The sequence below is a fragment of the Dipodomys merriami genome, unplaced genomic scaffold (genome assembly GCF_024711535.1).
Source record: "Dipodomys merriami isolate MVZ:Mamm:240054 unplaced genomic scaffold, mDipMer1.0.p SCAF_379, whole genome shotgun sequence".
In the NCBI taxonomy this organism is placed as follows: Eukaryota; Metazoa; Chordata; class Mammalia; order Rodentia; family Heteromyidae; genus Dipodomys; species Dipodomys merriami.
In genome coordinates, this window is record NW_027205370.1 from 811,728 (window position 1) to 830,134 (window position 18,407).

General features: G+C 38.6%; 1 protein-coding gene across 3 annotated transcripts in view; it reads right to left on the reverse strand.

Annotated features, from left to right (window-relative positions):
• The window catches only part of LOC138804900 (CTD small phosphatase-like protein 2), a 64,210-nt gene that overhangs the window by 30,967 nt on the left and 14,836 nt on the right, over positions 1-18,407 (reverse strand). For 2 of the 3 annotated variants that reach the window (XM_069989423.1, XM_069989424.1), the window contains exons 3-7: positions 12,556-12,694; positions 9,946-10,095; positions 7,432-7,647; positions 1,876-1,954; positions 482-593 (exon numbers count right to left, since the gene is read on the reverse strand). In XM_069989423.1, the coding sequence (XP_069845524.1) occupies positions 482-593; positions 1,876-1,954; positions 7,432-7,647; positions 9,946-10,095; positions 12,556-12,694 (696 nt within the window). The remainder of the gene's footprint in view (positions 1-481; positions 594-1,875; positions 1,955-7,431; positions 7,648-9,945; positions 10,096-12,555; positions 12,695-18,407) is intronic. The other variant, XM_069989425.1, reaches the window with a different exon arrangement.

Below are 18,407 nucleotides of genomic sequence, written 5' to 3' on the forward strand. Positions count from 1 at the left end.
CTAATTACAATCCCCAGTACTACCAAAAAAATGGTAAGAATATAGAGAGGAAAACTCCTTTAAATCTAATTCTTAGAAGGCAAAATCCAATCAAACTAGGGATCCTAGCTTAAGACTATAAAAACATTTCAGGGCTGGGAAGGTGGCTCAGTGGTAGAGTGCTCGCCTTGCGATGCATGAGGCCCTGGGCTCGATTCCTTAGCACCACATAAGCAAAAAAAAAAAAAAAAGCCAGAAGTGGCGCTGTGGCTCAAGTGGTAGAGCGATAGCCTTGAGCTGAAGAGCTGAGGGACAGCGCCCAGGCCCAGAGTTGAGGCCCCACAACCGGACCCCCCCCAAAAAAAGAAACATTTCAGAATACTCAGAGAGCATATTATAGTGTGATGGCTACTCATCATTTGCTTTCTTTTAGGCATTTTAGACTGTTAAAAAAACAATTTAACTTCTTTTTTCTCTCTGGCTCTGAAGGTAATATGCTTACCAAGTCTAAAACTAGGGAGAATTCTGGTGTGCTTCTTGTTTTCAATGGAAGAGCAGGTTTCCTGTTGAGTTGTTCTTCTGTCAGTGGTGGAACGTGTTTGATGAAATAATACCTGTTAAGTGAAATTTTAAGAAAATTTCAACGTATCTCCTTTTGTTAAACTCAAACATATTACTAAATTCAGCCCATTAAAAAAAATTGTTAATTAGCCCCACTATGGTACCTATATACAATGGAATATTATGCAGCCATTAGAAAGGAGGCATCTGCAGGGAAATGGATAGAACTAGAAAAAAATCATGTTGAGTGAGGTAAGCCAAGAACAGAGACAAACAGCACACGGTCTCCCTGATACAACAAAGTAAACAAGACTCAAGAAACAAAGGACCTCCACTCATCTGGTCGTATCATTACTAAATGACCTCATGCTGCTGACCACATATATGGTATATATGTGCACATCAGAGGGAAACTAGGAGGAGCGCACAGAAAGAGGGGAACAACAGCGGAACCCATCAGCTGCATTGGATATTGATCAAAATGAACTACGCAACTCAATGAAAGCAATGGGAGGGAGGGATGAGAGGGAAAGAGAACAGCTGACACTAGCAAAAGGAAAGAAATGCACATATCACCTGATGTGGAAGAAATAACTGTATTGTGAAAGCTCAAAGAGAATTCACAAACTTTATAAACCACAATAGAGACAATTTTCCCCATGGGGGACAAAAAAAAAAATACTATTCCTAAGTGACTGAGTATTTTATCTCTAAACACAGTACATGAAATCAAGATAAAAAAAAATTGTTAATTAAGTAAAGTACATTTAACCCAGCAAAGAAAGCTTATAAAACAGAAGTGAAAATATACACCTGAGTATCTCCGTAACTCAGTATTAAAAGCATTCACCCCTCTAGGTCAGAGATTCGTCCTAAGAGATTTTCCTCTTTTACTTGTGACAAACCCATCAAGGTAAATGAAAATGCATTTAATAGATCTAATCTGCCAACATCAACACTTAGAAAGAATAACTAGGGAATAAATTAGACAGTGCAGAGTACTAGTTGTTTACCCTTATGATCACATGGTTGACTGGGAACTGCAGCTCACTGCCCAGCAATGTGGGAGGCACCCTATCTGTATCCTGTTAACCCCAGAAGGGGAGAGGAGGAAGAGGTTTGGAGGTGCTGGGGAGGATCAAAATTCAATGCACATCTTTTTTGGACCGTTGAAAAATTATTAAGGAAAGATGAATTTCATCTATTTATACCTAACACTGTCTATATTTGAAAGAAGGCTGAAAATGAACTGATGACTGGCTGGTTCTATGTCCATGCCATGAAATAAATCTTTCAATGAAAAAAGAAACAAAACAAAACAGAAAATCAACTCACGGGTCAAATACTTCCCAGTCTTCTTCATATGTGGCCTCTGCATGGGCTGATGAATAACCACTCTCTGGAGTAACTGGTGCTATTAAATGAAGTGAAAAAGAAAATGTTACTTTTTATTCACTGAATTATTCATTTTTATTGCTTCTATGCAAAACCTTTCCCAAGACCCTGTGTATTTTAGCTTAAAGATGCAACTAATTCAGAAAGTTTTCAAAAGCCAATTTAGTAACATATAGCTTTAACTGTAAAAATTTACTATCAAAGACAAACTGGCAAGGGCTGGGAAGGTGGCTCAGTGGTAGAGCGCTTGCCTTGCATGCATGAGGCCCTGGGTTCGATTCCTCAGCACCACATAAGCAAAAAGAAAAAAGCCGGAAGTGGCGCTGTGGCTCAAGTGGTAGAGCGCTAGCCTTGAGCTGAAGAGCTGAAGGACAGCACCCAGGCCCAGAGTTCAGGCCCCATGACCGGACCCCCCCCCCCCCCAAAAAAAAAGACAAACTGGCAAGCTACAACACGGTTAGTAGAATTAAGATCCCTATCAACTAAGTTAATCTCTCCCTATCAACTTGTGTTTAGAAAATAATGTTGGGGCCAGGTGCTGGTAGCTCTTACCTGTAATCCTAGCTACTCAGGAGGCTGAGTTCTGAGGACTGCAGTTCAAAGCCAGCCTGGGCAGGACAGTCTTTGAATCCCTTAACTCTAGTCAAACCACCAGAAAACTGGAAGTGGCGCTATGGCACAAGAGGTAGAGCGCTAGCCTTGAGCTTAAGAGCTGAGGGACAGCGCCCAGGCCCAGAGTTCAAGCCCCATAACTGACAATAACAACAACAACAACAATGATGATGATGTTGGAGGAGAGGGGATAAAACTGAATAAAATTAAGTTTCTGTGGTTTGTTGTTGTTTTGTTAGTACTGTGATTACACCCAGGGACTCAAGATTGCCAGATAGGCACTCTTCCTACTGAGCTACCTCTCAAATCTGCAAAATTCAACTTCAAACTGAGTATATTTGATAACCATAAAATTTCATGTTGCTCTGGTAACAGTAATAACATTACAAAGTAGTTACTTAAGCAGTCAATAAAAGGCATACTGATGACAAGAGATACAGTATTAAGTGTTGAGATCTGTGATACTGTTTTGTTTTTTCGGTCCTAGGTCTTGAACTCTGGGCCTGGGTACTGTCCCTGATCTCTTCAGCTCAAGGCTAAGCTCTACCACTTGAGCTACAGCACTACTTCCGGCTTTTTCTGTTTATATGGTGCTGAGGAATCAAACCCAGAGTCTCAAGCACTCTACCACTGAGCCACCTTCCAAGCCCCTGTGATACTGTTTAAGAAGTTCGTTTGTAACAACAGGAATGGAACTAGACGAAGATCATTATATTGAAGATCATTATGTTAAGTAAAAGAAGTCAGGCACAGAAAAACAACTTTATCATCCCACTTGCATGGCATCTAAAAAAGTTAATCTCATAGAAATTGAGGGTAGAATGGTTTCTAGAAGCTAAGGGAGGGGGTTGATCAATAGGTACTAAATTTTGGTGTGCTATTGCTCAGCAGGGTGCTTACCAATAACAATACATACTATACTTTTCAAAAAGTTAGAGGAAAGGATTCTGAATATTTCATTAAGAAATGACACTTGAGCTGTACTGTTGGTTCACATCTGTAATCCTAGCTACTCAGGTGACTGAGATCTGAGGACTGTGATTCAAAGCCAGGCTGGGCAGGAAAGTCTGTGACACACTTATCTCCAATAAACCATCAGAAAACAAGAAGTAGATCTGTGGCTTAAAAGTGGTGGAGTGCTAGCCTTGAGCAAGAGAGCTCAGGGACAGGACCCAGGCCCTGAGTTCAACTGATACACACACACAAAAAAATGATAGTTGGAAAGATTAAAAAAAAAAAAACTTTAACCTGAAGTAAGAATTAAACAATGTACACATGTATTGAAACATTACATGGCATACCTCATTAATATGTATATGAGAGGGGGTCTTCTTATGTAACTTAAGACTATATACAAACACAACCTGTAGACTATGCTGGTCTCAACCTCCTGAAGAGTGAAATACCATACCTTGCTGTTTCTGAGACAAAAATCATACTATATATTTCAAGCTGGCCAGCAACTCCCAATCTCCATGCCTCATCAGCCTTCCAAGTACAGGAATATGTATAATTTTTATGATTTTATGTATTATAGGTTTTTTTTAAAAAAGAAGTCCATGAACTCAAAGTTTTAAAAACTGTATTTATGCTTTTCTAGAAATCTCAAATCTTAAAAAGGCTGCTATATATATAAATCAGTCTTAGAACTTATTTTCCTTCTATCATACAGCAACTTAAAAAGTCAAGAAGCAATTCTATTTCCTATGCCACATAGTTCATTCTGTTTGAGATAAGATTGTGTTGTTTGATAAAACATTAGAGATATTATGCTGAGAATGTTTTTTTGTGTGCGCATGAGTACTGGGGCTTAACCTTTTTGCTTGGCTTATTTTGCTCATGGCTGGCACTCTACCACTTGAGCCACACCTGAATTCCAATGTTGAAAACTTTCAAAGAAAAATTACTATAAAAAAATTGAAGGAGGGCTGGGAAGGTGGACCAGTGGTAGAATGCTGGCTTTGCATGCATGAGGCCCTGGGTTCAATTCCTCAGCACCACATAAGCAGAAAAAGCCGGAAGTGGTGCCCAAAGTTCAGGCACCACGACCAACCAAAAAAGAAAAAAAGTTGCTGTGGTCCTACAGAAATGTAATGTTGGTGAACAAAGTCATTATGGTGATGACAAACTCACTACAGTGCATAAAAACATCATGGTATTTATATCCAATGAATGACATCAGATGTAAAACAGAATTGTTTACTTCATCTGTGACAATTTAGATATATAATCAGTGAAAGATGATGGAACATAAATCTTTCAACCAGCTTACTGTTTCAAATTCCTATTAATCTCAGAGACAGGATATTTGCTGAGCCCCTAGATACCAAGTATTTTTCATGTTTCACATACTTACCACTCAAAACCCTGCATTATTATTGCCTTGTCTCACTGTAGCTCAGGCTGGCTTAGAACTTTCAATACCCCTGGTCTCCCTGAGTGCTGAGATAACATGTATGCCACCAAGCCCAGCTATTTATTTATTCTGAGCTGTTTATTATTTTTGTCTCATTTAATTCATTTTTACGGCAGTATAGAGGCTTGAACTCAGGATCTCAAGCTCTTATTCAGCTGGCTGAATAAAGGGCTGGTGTTGTATCACCTGAGTCTTGCCTCAGATCATCACTTGGCTGGTTAACTGGAGATAAGACTTTTCTGTCTAGGCTTCAAATGGTGATCCTCCAGGTCTCAGCCTCTTGAATAGGTAGAATTACAAGGGTGAGCCATCAATGCCCAACTAAGCTACTGATTTGTGAAATGGGGTCTGCTGTGTTGCCTGAGCTAGTGATCCTCAGTCTCAAGCATGCTCCACTGGGCCAAGCTTGTTACCATTTTAAGGCTAAAAAATCTGTTTCAAACTTCTCAAGAGCATAAATAAGTTGTCCAACGTCAGAAGGCCAAAGAAATAGGACAGTTAAGCTTTCTATCTTCTTATTATCTATGGCTCCTCAGAGTTTAAAAAAAGTAGTATTCTGGTCATTTCTATCTTTTAAAGTCAGTCTTATCTCTATTCTATCTTCTCATATCATCCCAGAGTAACTATATTAAAGTAACTGCTTTACAGAATAAACTGTTATAAAGTAATTTTTATAATGTATCTGTAATAGCACTATCATATTTAAGGTTTTCCTATACTTGATATTTTATCTAGATCATGAACTCTTCAGAATCAAGGAGCATATCTTATTCATCTTTATCAACAGTTGCCATCACAAAATATAAATGTTCAAGCTGGGCGCAGTGGCTCACACCTAAAATACTAGCCACTCAGGAGGCTGAGATCTGAGGGTCACAGTTCAAAGCCAGCCCAGGCAGGAAAGTCCATGAGACTCTTATCTCCAATAAACCACAAGAAAACCGTAAGTGGTGCTGTAGCTCAAGCAGTAGATCGCTCGCCTTGAGCTGAAGAGCGCAGAGACAGCGCCCAAGCCCAGAGTTCAAGTCCCACGACCAACAAAAAATAAAAAATAAATGTTCACAAGTATTAGTGAATATGAAGCATAACATTATAGATAGGTATCTTTTATTAAATTTAAAATATATGGATTCCCAGTATGCTGCTGCTTTTCTCTTTACATTGTTATTAATGACCTGTACTATACAAGTTTCTTAATTGTTTCTTTTAAATGTTTTGTTTCAGTGTTGTTTTCAAAGTTTCTCCATTATAGTCAAAAGAAGTAGTCTACTTCTTTACATTAAAGCACATTTAATCAATACAAATTTTCTGGGTCTCTCAAACACCTGACATAACAGAAATAGAAAACAAATTAAGATAAAATATCTGCAGTTAGAGGTGTGGTTCAGGTAGTAAGAGTAACAGCCAATGAGCAAAAGCAAGAATCAGATAGTAAGTTTGACCCCTAGGTCTGTACCAGATAGCTATCCTCAGATTTGTTGTTGTTTTTTTGGTTGGTCATGGAGCTTGAACTTGGCCTGGGCACTGCTCCTGAGCCTCTGAGATCAAAATTAGCACTCTACCACTTTGAGCCACAGCTCTACTTCCTCTTAGTTTTTTTTGTTGTTGTTGTTGTTTTTTTGGTTGGTCATGGGGCTTGAACTCTGGGCTTGGGTGCTGTCCCTCAGCTCTTCAGCTCAAGGTGAGAGCGCTACCACTTGAGCCACAGCACCACTTCTGGTTTTCTAGTGGTTTATTGGAGATAAGAGTCTCATGGACTTTCCTGCCCAGGCTGGCTTTGAACCGCCATCCTCAGATCTCAGCCTCCTGAGTAGCTAGGATTTCAGCGTGAGCCACCGGCACTCAGCTTCCTCTTAGTTTTATTTCATGTTTAAGAATAGTTCATACAACCGGTGGGTGGGAATAGGAGAGAAAAGCTGGGTGAACAGGTGTCCAAAAAGAAATGTACTCTTCACCTGACTTACGTAACTAACACCTCTGAACATCACCTTTATAAAACAATAAAAAATTAAAATTAAAATAGTTTAAAGTTTCATGCTACATCTCTTATGAATTTCCACCACAGTTCTCAAAGGTAATATATTCTTGTTTTCATTTTTTTTCTGTATTTCAATGGCAACTGACTTGGGAATAAACAATTACACCAGGTCTTTGTAACATTCCAGAGTTAGGCTGCATAACTAAGGTAACAGGGTAATCTAGTACAGAAGTCCTTTAGGCACTAGGCATGTATGTATGAAATAAGTCTAAAGTTACGAGATGCCTGTATCTAGATAGAAAGCTCAGATATAAAAGTCTAAGACTAGTGTACATATTGGCTTTGGGATAAAGTTCTATTTCCAATTTTAATTTTTCTTAACCTCAAAGAAGAAATAATTTTGCATTTAATCTGCCCTTTTAAGAGAGAAAAAATCCTGTATTTTTATAAATGTTCACAAAGATGTATTAAAAACAGAAATTTTCTTCACCTGTAAGGGGTGGGATATCACGGTTAACTGTTTCATCTGCTTCTTCTAAACCATTATTCATTGATGGCCTCACTTGAACTGCCTGATTTGAGTAAGCTGTTCCATTAGTTGATGTAGTAGTACTGGTAGTGATCTCATCCACTTGTTCCATGTCAAGTTGTTTTACTATCTCTTCAGCTTCCACAGCTTGCCCTGGGGAATCTGATCCTGATGTTCCTGAAATCAAATTCAGTATATTATCAGTCATTTAGAAAAACTAGAGGCAATCATCACTGTAAAACTTATTTACTAGACTAATAATTCATAAGAGCAAAGCTGAGAATTCAACTGTTTAGTGAGGTTTTTTTTTAGGCATTTCAATGAGTAATAAAAACTATTATAGAAGTATTTATAAGTTTTTCCTTAAGCTTTTGACTGTTTAGAATTAATTTATGCAGTATATCTATTTACTTTTGGTTGTATAAGTTGAACTCAGGGCCTCTTACATACTAAGCACCCTTGAGCCATGCCTAAATTTTAATTTTTAGTTATTGAATAGAGCCTAATGTTTATGTTTGGACTGCCCTAGACCACAATCTTCCTATTTACTCTTCCCACATAAGCTGGGTTGACCATCCACAGTCACCCATTGGCTGAGATGAGTATCACTAACTTCTTTTCTGGGCTGGCCTTGAAGCATAAGCCTCTAGATCTCTGCTTCCCTAATAAATAGAATTACAGGTGTGAGCCACTGTGCCTGGCTTGTAGTCAAATAACAGCAATTCAGAACTTCTAGTCATAAACCAAATATCAATTACTAGTAAACATTATATAATAGGCATTTATATATGTTCATTATCCTCAGCTTGTGATTCTCCCAATCCAAACACTAAGCATTCTAGGCAATGTGGAAAATGTAAATTTTCAAGCAGAAGTAGTTATCTAAGAATAAACTAAGTATTCCCTTTTTATTAGAAGACACAGAAGCAAGTACAAGTTGTTCACACCTATCATCCTGGCTACTCAAGAGGTAGAGATTAAAAAAAAAAAAAAAAAAAAAAAAAAAGATCAGTTCTAGGCCAGCCCAAATAGAAAGCTGACCTTCTGGGCACAGTGGCATGTGCCTGTCATCCCAGCTAAATGGGAGGCATAAACAGCAGGATCTCAGGCTACTACATGAGCCACAGTTCCACTTCTTGCTTTTTGCTGCTTAACTATACATAAGAGTCTCATGGATTTCCCTACGCAGGCTGACTTCAAACAGCAATCCTCAGATCTTTGCTTCCTGAGTAGCTAGGATTACAGGTACGAGCCACTGGTGCCTAGCAGGATAGTTTTTTTTATAATCTAACTCTAAGTTGAATTAATTACTTTTCTGTATCAAAAATCCCTTTGGAAGCCAGGTGCCAGTGGCTCACGCCTGTAATCCTAGCTACTCAGGAGGCTGAGATCTGAGGATCGTGGTTCAAAGCCACCTCAGGCAGGAAAAGCCATGAAACTCTCCAATTAACCACCAGAAAAGCTTAAGTGGTGCTGTGGCTCACGCCATAGAGCACTTGCCTTGAGCTGAAGAGCTGAGGGACAGCACCCAACCCCAGAGTTCAAGCCCCACAACCAACAAAAAAAGAAGAAAAAAAATCCCTTTGGAGGAAAAAAATAACCAAATGTTAAAAAAAAAAAAGCAAAAAACCAACAACTGCTATAATCATCATATGGAGCTGGTGTCTGTGCCTCATATCTATAAATCCTAGCTACTCAGGAGGTTAAGATTAGAGGATTGAGATTTGAAGCCATTAAATCCAGCCGAGGCAGAAAAGTTCAAGAGATTCTTTCTCTAATAATCCAGAAAAAAGCTAGGTAGGATGCTTGGCTCAAGTGCTGAGTGCCACGCATATACTAGTAAGCCAATCAAGAGCATGAGGCCCCAAGTTTAAGTACAAGTTTAAGTACAAGGGAAAAAAAAGTCATATGGCTGGGCTGGGAAGGTGGCTCAGTGGTAGAGCGCTTGCCTTGCATGCCTGAGGCCCTGAGTTCAATTCCTCAGCACCACATAAGCAAAAAGAAAAAAGCCGGAAGTGGCGCTGTGGCTCAAGTGGTAGAGCGCTAGCCTTGATCTGAAGAGCTGAGGGACAGCGCCCAGGCCCAGAGTTCAGGCCCCACGAATGGACCCAAAAAAAAAAAAAAAAAAAAAAAAAGTCACATGGCTTGAATCAAAGATTTTCAATGAATTCCATTTTAATGACCCATAATATTCAAAATGTTTCATCCCAACACACTAAAAAGGTCCCTCTAGGCCAAAGTCTATCAATTAGTTTTCAGAAAATGGAAGCTGAGTTCACAATAACAGGATTAAACATAACTTAAAATATTTTAGTTATTAAAAAAGTACTTTCAATGAACTACATATTTTATTAAGGTTGTAAATAAATACAAGAAGTAGATGAAATACACCAGTAACATATAAAGGATATATTTTTTTAAATCGCTAATTATGGCTGCTGCTACTTACTATATAAAAAAGATTTATACACTTACCATTTTTATTTGCTGGTGAAAAAAAGTTGAAGACAGGAGAAAATATGGTCCCCAACAATGTAGTCCTTGGAGGACTTCCAGAGGAAGGATTATCTTCCAATTTCCCATTTTGTTTTACATGTTGATTTGTCATTTCATAACTACCAGCTTCTAAGAAACAAAAGAAAAAGTCATTATCTTGAAAACAATGACTTTCAGATATAAGCTATAGCTAATTTAAAAACAACTTACTTCATTAAGCAGACTAATGCTAATATTCAAGAATGTTTACTAAAAAATTCTGAGGTAAGTCACTTATAAATTTGGGGATCTTATGCTTTACACATGCTAATATTTACTGAGATTTTCAAAGTAAATTTTAAATCTAGAATTATATAGACAGAAACTTCAGATCAACATGATACAACACAATATGAAGATAATTCTTTGTAAGGAAAGAAAGAAATTACCAAGACCACAAATATTGGGTTTTGTTCACATTTCTCGAAGCTGCCTACTTCAAAAATCTTCCCACATACCTATCACTAATAAATTACAGCTAAGTGAAATAAAGGCAGTAAATTCTACTATGAAGCAGAAAACTGTACACAGTCATGTCAACATTTACTTAGATGGGCTGAATACTACCTTAATGGTACAGCACTTGCTAAGCACATACAAATCCCAAGGTTAGATCCACAACTCCACCAAAAAACAAAGGTAACATTTCAGGGCTAGTGGTACAGCCCAGGACAAGCTTATTATGTACAACAAGGTACACGTAATATGTACAAACTCAGTATATACAAGGTAATGAGCTCTATTCCAAGCACCACCCCAAACAATAAAAAAAAATTGTTCACAGGTATTGCCCTATTTCAGTGTGTTACAAAGAATAGCAAGTTTTTGTTTTTGTTTTTTTTTGGGTCCGGTCATGGGACCTGAACTCTGGGCCTGGCTGCTGTCCCTCAGCTCTTCAGCTCAAGGCTAGCACTCTATCACTTGAGCCACAGCACCACTTCCGGCTTTTTTCTTCTGCTTATGTGGTGCTGAGGAATCGAACCCAGGGCCTCATGCATGCAAGGCAAGTGCTCTACCACTGAGCCACCTTCCCAGCCCCCAACAAGTTGTTTTTTAAATAGAAAAAAAAATCATAAATATTTTGGAAATATAAAGTCAAACATTGTTTTTAACTTCCCTTTGATCCTCAACAACTTTTACTTTTACCACATTTCTTAAAATGCTTATTTCTCTCTTTTCTGTTCCTTTTTCTAGACACTAGTCACTTTAGATAACATCATACTGCACTGGGGAGCTAAGGAAGAAGTTATTACTGTTGTGTTTAGAGACCTTTGATTAAAAAAGAACTCCATGTTCTCTAAAAGTTTTGTTCTTTAAAGCTTTGTCTGCTTGTCTTTAATGTTTTTCCCTTCCATTTTGACTTTGAGGAGATTTACAGCTAAACAATAAATTACTGACAGGATTTATCAACATCTAGTACTAGTGGCATTTATGCCTGGTAATTCTTAGCTGTGAGGAGTTGTTCTATGTTGCTCACTGTAGGATGCTTAGTAGCATCCCTGTCACATTCTTGGCTTGATATTTATTCCAACCTCTCCACAGGTTGTGACAACTAAAGAGATCTAGACATAAACTACTAACCAGTGGGAACATATCACTTGTACTTAAGAACTACTGACCTAAAATAACATGACCCAGAAATAAACTTTTGTACACATTTCAATTAAGTTGGCACAATTACTGCTGCTTTAGGAAATGAGCCTATTAAGAGATAAAATGTTGCTCCATACCAATTCTTTCTTTTTTGTGCCAATCCTGGGGCTTGATCCCCCTGAACTTTTTTTGTTCAAGGCTAGTGCTTAACCACCTGAGCTACAATGCCACTTCCAGCCTTTTCTGAGTAGTTTGTTGGAGATAAGAGTCTCACAGACTTTCCTGCCCAGGCTGGCTTTGGACTGTGATCCTCAGATCTCTGCCTCCTGAGTAGCTAGGATTACAGGCATGAGCCACCAGTCTCTAGCATCAATTCTACTTTTGATGATGGAAATCATAATACAATGTGCAACCCAGAGCTTACAAATGGCTAGGTAAGGGCTCAACCACTGACATATACCTTAAGCCTCAATCTATACACACTTTTATAATGAAACATGTAAGTCTTGTTTGTAAGTCTTTATTTGAATACATTAAAAAAATTTCTTTTGGTGCTGGTGCCAAGGCTTAACTCAGGGCCTCAAGCTGTTGGCTGGCTTGCTTGCTCACAGCTATACCATGTGAACCACAACTCTAGTCCAAGTATTTTGCTGGTTATTTGGAAATAAGAAGCTCATTCTTTTCTGCCCATACTTGTTTCAAAACACAATCCTCCAGGTTTTAGCCTCCTAAGTAGCTAAGATTGATTATAAGCATGAGCCACCAGCACCCAGCAAAGTACACTTTTTAAAAAAGAAGACTAATTTTTATTTTGCTTTTTGTTATTAACACAACATACATTACAAAAGGAAGTAAAAGGTGCTCAAAGTAAAATTTTTGGCTTTTTTTTTCTGTAACCTGAGTGGTGAGAAATCTCTGCTTATACTTAAAAAACACAATATCTAAATATGAACAAACCTCCATTTACTTGACTTTTCCGTCTTACTCGAGATAACTGTTTATTAGGCTTTTCTCCTGCTCTTGGTGTTGATGTGATCAAATTGTTATCTATATCACGTTCAATTCTACTCCGTTTCGAAGGGTTTTCTCTTTCTTCCTTAAAATATAATGAAAAAACATGCACTGAGTACAATCATTCTGACATACAAATTACATTTCTTTTTCTTTCTTTCCTTTCTTTCTTTCTTTCTCTTTTCTTTTTTGCTGGTTGTAGGGCTTGAATTCAATTCCTGGGTGCTATCCCTAAGCCTCTTTGTGCTCAAGGCTAGCACTCTATCACTTGAGTCACAGTGCCACTTCCAGTTGTTTTTGTTTTTTTTTTGCTGGTTGTGGTGCCTGAACTCCGGGGCTGGGCACTGTCCTTCAGCTCTTCAGCTCAAGGCTAGTGCTCTACCACTTGAGCCACAGGGCCACATCCAGCCTTTTCTGCTTATGTGATGCTGAGGAATGGAATCCAGGGTCCCATGCACAGCAAGCACTCTACCACTGAGCCACCTTCCCAGCCCCAACTTCCAGTGTTTGAGCAGTTAATTGGAGATAAGAGTCTCACAGGGACTTTCTGCCTAGGCTGGTTTTGAACTGCGATCCTCAGATCTCAGCCTCCTGAGTAGATAGGACTACAGGTATGAGCCACCAGTGCCTGGCCAAATTACATTTCTTAAGTGGTAAAATACATTTTTAATATACTTTTTATCTAAATACATTTTAAATATACTTTTCTCTGGTTTTTATAATATAGAAAATCAAAATGTATTAATATCAGAGTAGTTTAAAAAACAGAAAAGTGTTTAAGTACTCTTTACAAGTATTGATGTAGTTACTGCACAAAAATATAATTACAGCATCCCCACAATTCAGACTCTTTCTTCCTAAATTTTCCATACTACTAAAATACTGAATTGGATAATGTACTCTCATTTTTTGGACATTTCTCCCTAATAGAACTGTTCTAAAGAACAGAGACTATTTCTTCCTTGAGAACCCAGAGTAAAGAGGAAGCCCTACTGGATGAGTTGGCATTTACATATTATCAAAATATAAGGTCTGCCACTGCCACACCCTACTGCCAGTTTCAATTATTTAGATCCCCAAATTAATACCAAAGAGTCCACCTCTTAATAAAGATCTCTGTTTGCTGCCTTATTTGGATCAGTCCATATGATCCGTTTATACTAGTCTTGCAATATGATTGACTAAAACAACAAACTTCCAAGCTTTAGCTTGTTTTTCTCCACTAATACAACTATTTTTCTTATTGTAAAAGACTCCATCCATTGCATGAGTCATTTTTTCTATTACTGTAATATTTGTCCTACAATGAATTACTTGTTGACTTAATAAGACTACTTAAATCATTTAATAAGAATTACATATCCAAATCTGTGTATTTAATTTATACATATCAACATTCTTATTCAACAGGAGTAATTTTTCCTCTTTTTGCTTTGAATAACTAATAATATTAGCTAGAATATATTTTTTTAAAGTTGACTATTATTAGATTTTTGTTTGTTTGTTTTTTGCCAGTCCTGGGGCTTGTGAACGCAGGGCCTGGGCGCTGTCCCTGAGCTTCTTTTTTGCTCAAGGCTAGTACTCTACCACTTGAGCTTTGCCTAGGCTCTGAAAAAATAAGTAAATAAGCCGTTCAGTATACTAAGCACAGCCTCCCCCTTGAAGAAGGTTATTAGTGAGCCGGGCGCTGGTGGCTCACGCCTGTAATCCTAGCTAATCAGGAGGCTGAGATCTGAGGATCGCGGTTCAAAGCCAGCCCGGGCAGGAGAGACCGTGAGACTCCTATCTCCAATAAACCACCAGAAAACCGGAAGTGGCGCTGTAGCTCAAGTGGTAGAGCGTTCGCCTTGAGCTGAAGAGCTGAAGGACAGCACCCAGGCCCAGAGTTCAAGCCCCACGACCGACAAAAAAAAAAAAAAAAAAAAAAGAAGGTTATTAGTATGGCTGCTATACCACAAATAGCTGTAACAAAATTACTTATTATTTCTAAAACTCCTGTATTCTGAAAACCCTAAAATAGCAATGCTTATGAAAAAAATAGGCCCAGCAAAACCTATGAAGGACATGTTGAGGGAGACTATTCAATGCTCCTGCAACTCAGTAACCATCGCACTAATGCAAACATGACCTCCAAGATAACTTGGATATCCCAGACAACTTTAAAAACTTCAAAGCTGGGGCTGGGAAGGTGGCTCAGTGGTAGAGCGCTTGCCTTGCATATGATTCCTCAGCACCACATAAGCAACAACAACAACAAAAAGCCTGAAGTGGCGCTGTGGCTCAAGTGGTAGAGCACTAGCCTTGAGCTGAAGAGCTGAGGGACAGCACCCAGGCCCAGAGTTCAGGCCCCATGACTGGACCCCCCCCCCCCCCCAAAAAAAAACACAAAAAACTTAAAAGCTGTCTCCAACAATACAAAATAAAGGTACTAGAAACTATCAAGAAGAAACAAAGGGTTTACCTCACTTGAGAAGTGGGAATCCCAATCCCTAAAGGCTACTGTCAAGTTGGGCACAATAGGAAAAGCAAACCTATAAACCTAGATAGCTCTCTGGCTCATATTAGAGGTTATCATTTAAAAATTAAAAATAAGTGGGCTGGGAAGGTGGCTCAGTGGTAGAGCGCTTGCCTTGCAATCCATGAGGCCCTGGGTTTGATTCCTCAGCACCACATATGCAAAATGAAAAAAGCCAGAAGTGGTGCTGTGGCTCAAGTGGTAGAGCACTCGCCTTGAGCTGAAGAGCTGAGGGACAGTGCCCAGGCACAGAGTTCAGGCCCCACAACCAGATCCAAAAAAAATAATAAGTTAGGCATGGAAGATCATGACTATAATCCAAGAACTCTCAAGGCTAAGGCAGGAGAATCAAGAGTTCAAAGACAGCCAAGTCCACATAGTGAGATTTGGTTAAAAAAAATTTTTTTTAAAGGAGAAAGATAAGTGAACTGGAAGAAAATGAAGAAAAAGAGGAAAGAGGAAGAAGAGCAAGTAGGAAAAGGACAGGAAAGAAGAGGAGGAGGAAGACAATGATGGAGGAGAGTGAAAGGGAGGAAGAGAGGCCAAAACATCTCAAAAGATAAAAACTGCCAGGCACCAATGGCTCAAGCCTGTAATCCTTGCTGCTCAGAAGGCTGAGAGCTGAGACCATGATTCAAAGAAAGCCCAGGCAGGAAAGTCTATGAGACTCCTACCTCCAAGAGGGTAGCAAGTCAAGAGCCCTCAGAACAAATCAAATACTATAACACCTTCTTCTGGGATTTCTAGCCTGTAGAATACCTCTGTTTCTTAGGCTAAAACAGATAATGATACACATACACTGGCTATTTTTTGAGGCTAGTGAGGGTGGTCATAGGGCTTGGACTCAAGGTTTAAACATAGTCCCTGAACTCTTTTTGTGCTCAAGGCTAGTCTCTACCACTTTGAGCCACAGCATCACTTCTGGCTTTCTGGTGGTTAACTGGAGATAAAGAGGCTGGCTTTGAACCGAGATCCTCCGATCTCAGCCTCCTGAATAGCAGGACTACATGTGTGAGCCACCAGTGCCAGGTCACAATGGCTATTTTATGGCAAAATTAGGATTATAGATAGAAATTCACAGGCAATATTAAAAAAGTAAAGTAGCAAGAACACTACTAGAAATCTTAACAGTGAAATAAGAATAAAAATAGTACAGATATACAAATAAGGCAGGTAAGCAAGTTTCTAAAAGAAAACCTCATGAGATAGTCAGAAAGCAATGCCAAATGCCTAAGAAAGGACCAATACTCAAGCAAGAGAAAGCAAGAAATTTTGCCTAAATATTTCAATTCTACTCAAACAGTTACGAAAATCCAAAAGAAAAAGATAAGGTATGAAAGATTCCAAAGTAACAGCACTGGGAGTTGTCTAATCTGGACTTAAAAAGGATACTTGTGGAAATAAGTTCATCATTCAAGCAGAAGAGCCAGGCAAGGTAATTAGGAACCTACAACCCAACACTTGGGAGATTGAGGCAGGAGTCTGAGCTACACAGTGAGACTCTGTCTCACAACTAGAGATGTGGCTCAATGGTAAGAGTGTAAAGCCCTGGATTTGAGCCCCAACACTATCAAAAATGAAAAAATAAAAACAAAAAACATAAAGACAATAATGATATATGTACAGAATACTATGAGAAAACTTTCTGTAAAATAACAAAAGCAATGAGCTTTGAGCTGATAATACATAATGAGCAAATGAAAAAGTGGGCAGCATAAGAAGATATGATTCTTATTTACTTTTATCAAAAATAATGTGCATACTAGAGACTGGAATACTGTATGTACTGCTATACAGTATCTAATTACTTTATGACAGTAAATAACTGTCCCTGCTAGAAATGCAGTTATATACAATGCATAAGAGTGTAGTCTCTGGGGCTGGGAAGGTAGCTCAGTGGTAGTGCGCTTGCCTTGCATGCATGAGGCCCTGGGTTCAATTCCTCAGCACCATATAAGCAAAAAGAAAAAAGCCGGAAGTGGCGCTGTGGCTCAAGTGGTAGAGCACTAGCCTTGAGCTGAAGAGCTGAGGGACAGAGCCCAGGCCCAGAGTTCAGGCCCCACAACCAAACTCCCTCATCCCCAAAAAAAGAGTGTAGTCTCTGAACCAGACTAAATGGTGGTAGTTTCCAGTGTTGACACTTAACTAGCTTTAAAACTAAGTAACCCTGAAAGAGTTATTAAGCACCATGTGCCTTAGTTTCCTCATAGGTATTATAATACAGATGACAGTACATATACCTCATTTGTGAGGCTTAAGTAATACACTTAAAACACTAAGAACAGTGGTTGATACATAGTAACTGCTAGCAATTATTGTACTGTTCTTTTTTTATCATTATTATCCTGGGCAAGTTATTTATTATTACATTTATTACTATTATTATTGACTGTGTATTACCTAATTTCACTTTTCCTCTCTTCTATAAAATATAAAAATAGGAGCCAGGTGTCAGTGGCTTACGCCTGTAATCCTAGCTACTCAGAAAGCTGAAATCTGAGGATTGCAGTTCAAAGCCAGCTTGGGCAGGAAAGTCCATGAAACTCTATCTCCAATAAACCACCAGAAAGCCGGAAGTGGTGCTGTAGCTCAAGTGGTAGAGCGCTAGCCTTGAGCTGAAGAGCTGAGGGACAGCACCCAGGCCCAGAGTTCAGGCCCCACGACCGGACCCAAAAAAATAAAAAATTAAAAAAATTAAAAATAAATAAAAGAATAGAGATTAAAATGATTGGCAAGATTTGTTTTTAAGTACAACAGAATATAATACCACAATAGAAGAAAGGCTAGGTCAAAGGAATAAATATGAACACCTGTCATATGACACAAGACAAAATTATCTTCATTTTTGGCTATTATCTTTATAAATAGAAGATCATGACAGTGATCACCAGAGTGATCTATAGCATAAAGTGTCATATAACAAAAACCAGAAATATTTAGCCTAGATAACGATTAAGAGACTGCACTTGTACATGAAAGGGAACACAGTAGCTGTTTTCAAGTGAAAGAATTAAAAAAGAAAAAAAAAAGAATTGATGAGAAAGTAAAGAGTGGAAGTTGGGGATTTAGCTCTATGGAAGAACACTTGCATAGCAAGTGCAAAGCCCTGAGTTCAGTCCTCATTCTGGAAAAAAAGAAAAAAAAAAAGGTAAAAAGACCACAAAACAAAACAAAACCAAACCCAAAGCAATTAGAAAGTAAGTGTAGATAGGAAGCACTCTGTAACAATTTATTTCAGTTGTTGAAGGAATGAACTAATAAATAGTAAGTATCCCATCAAGAG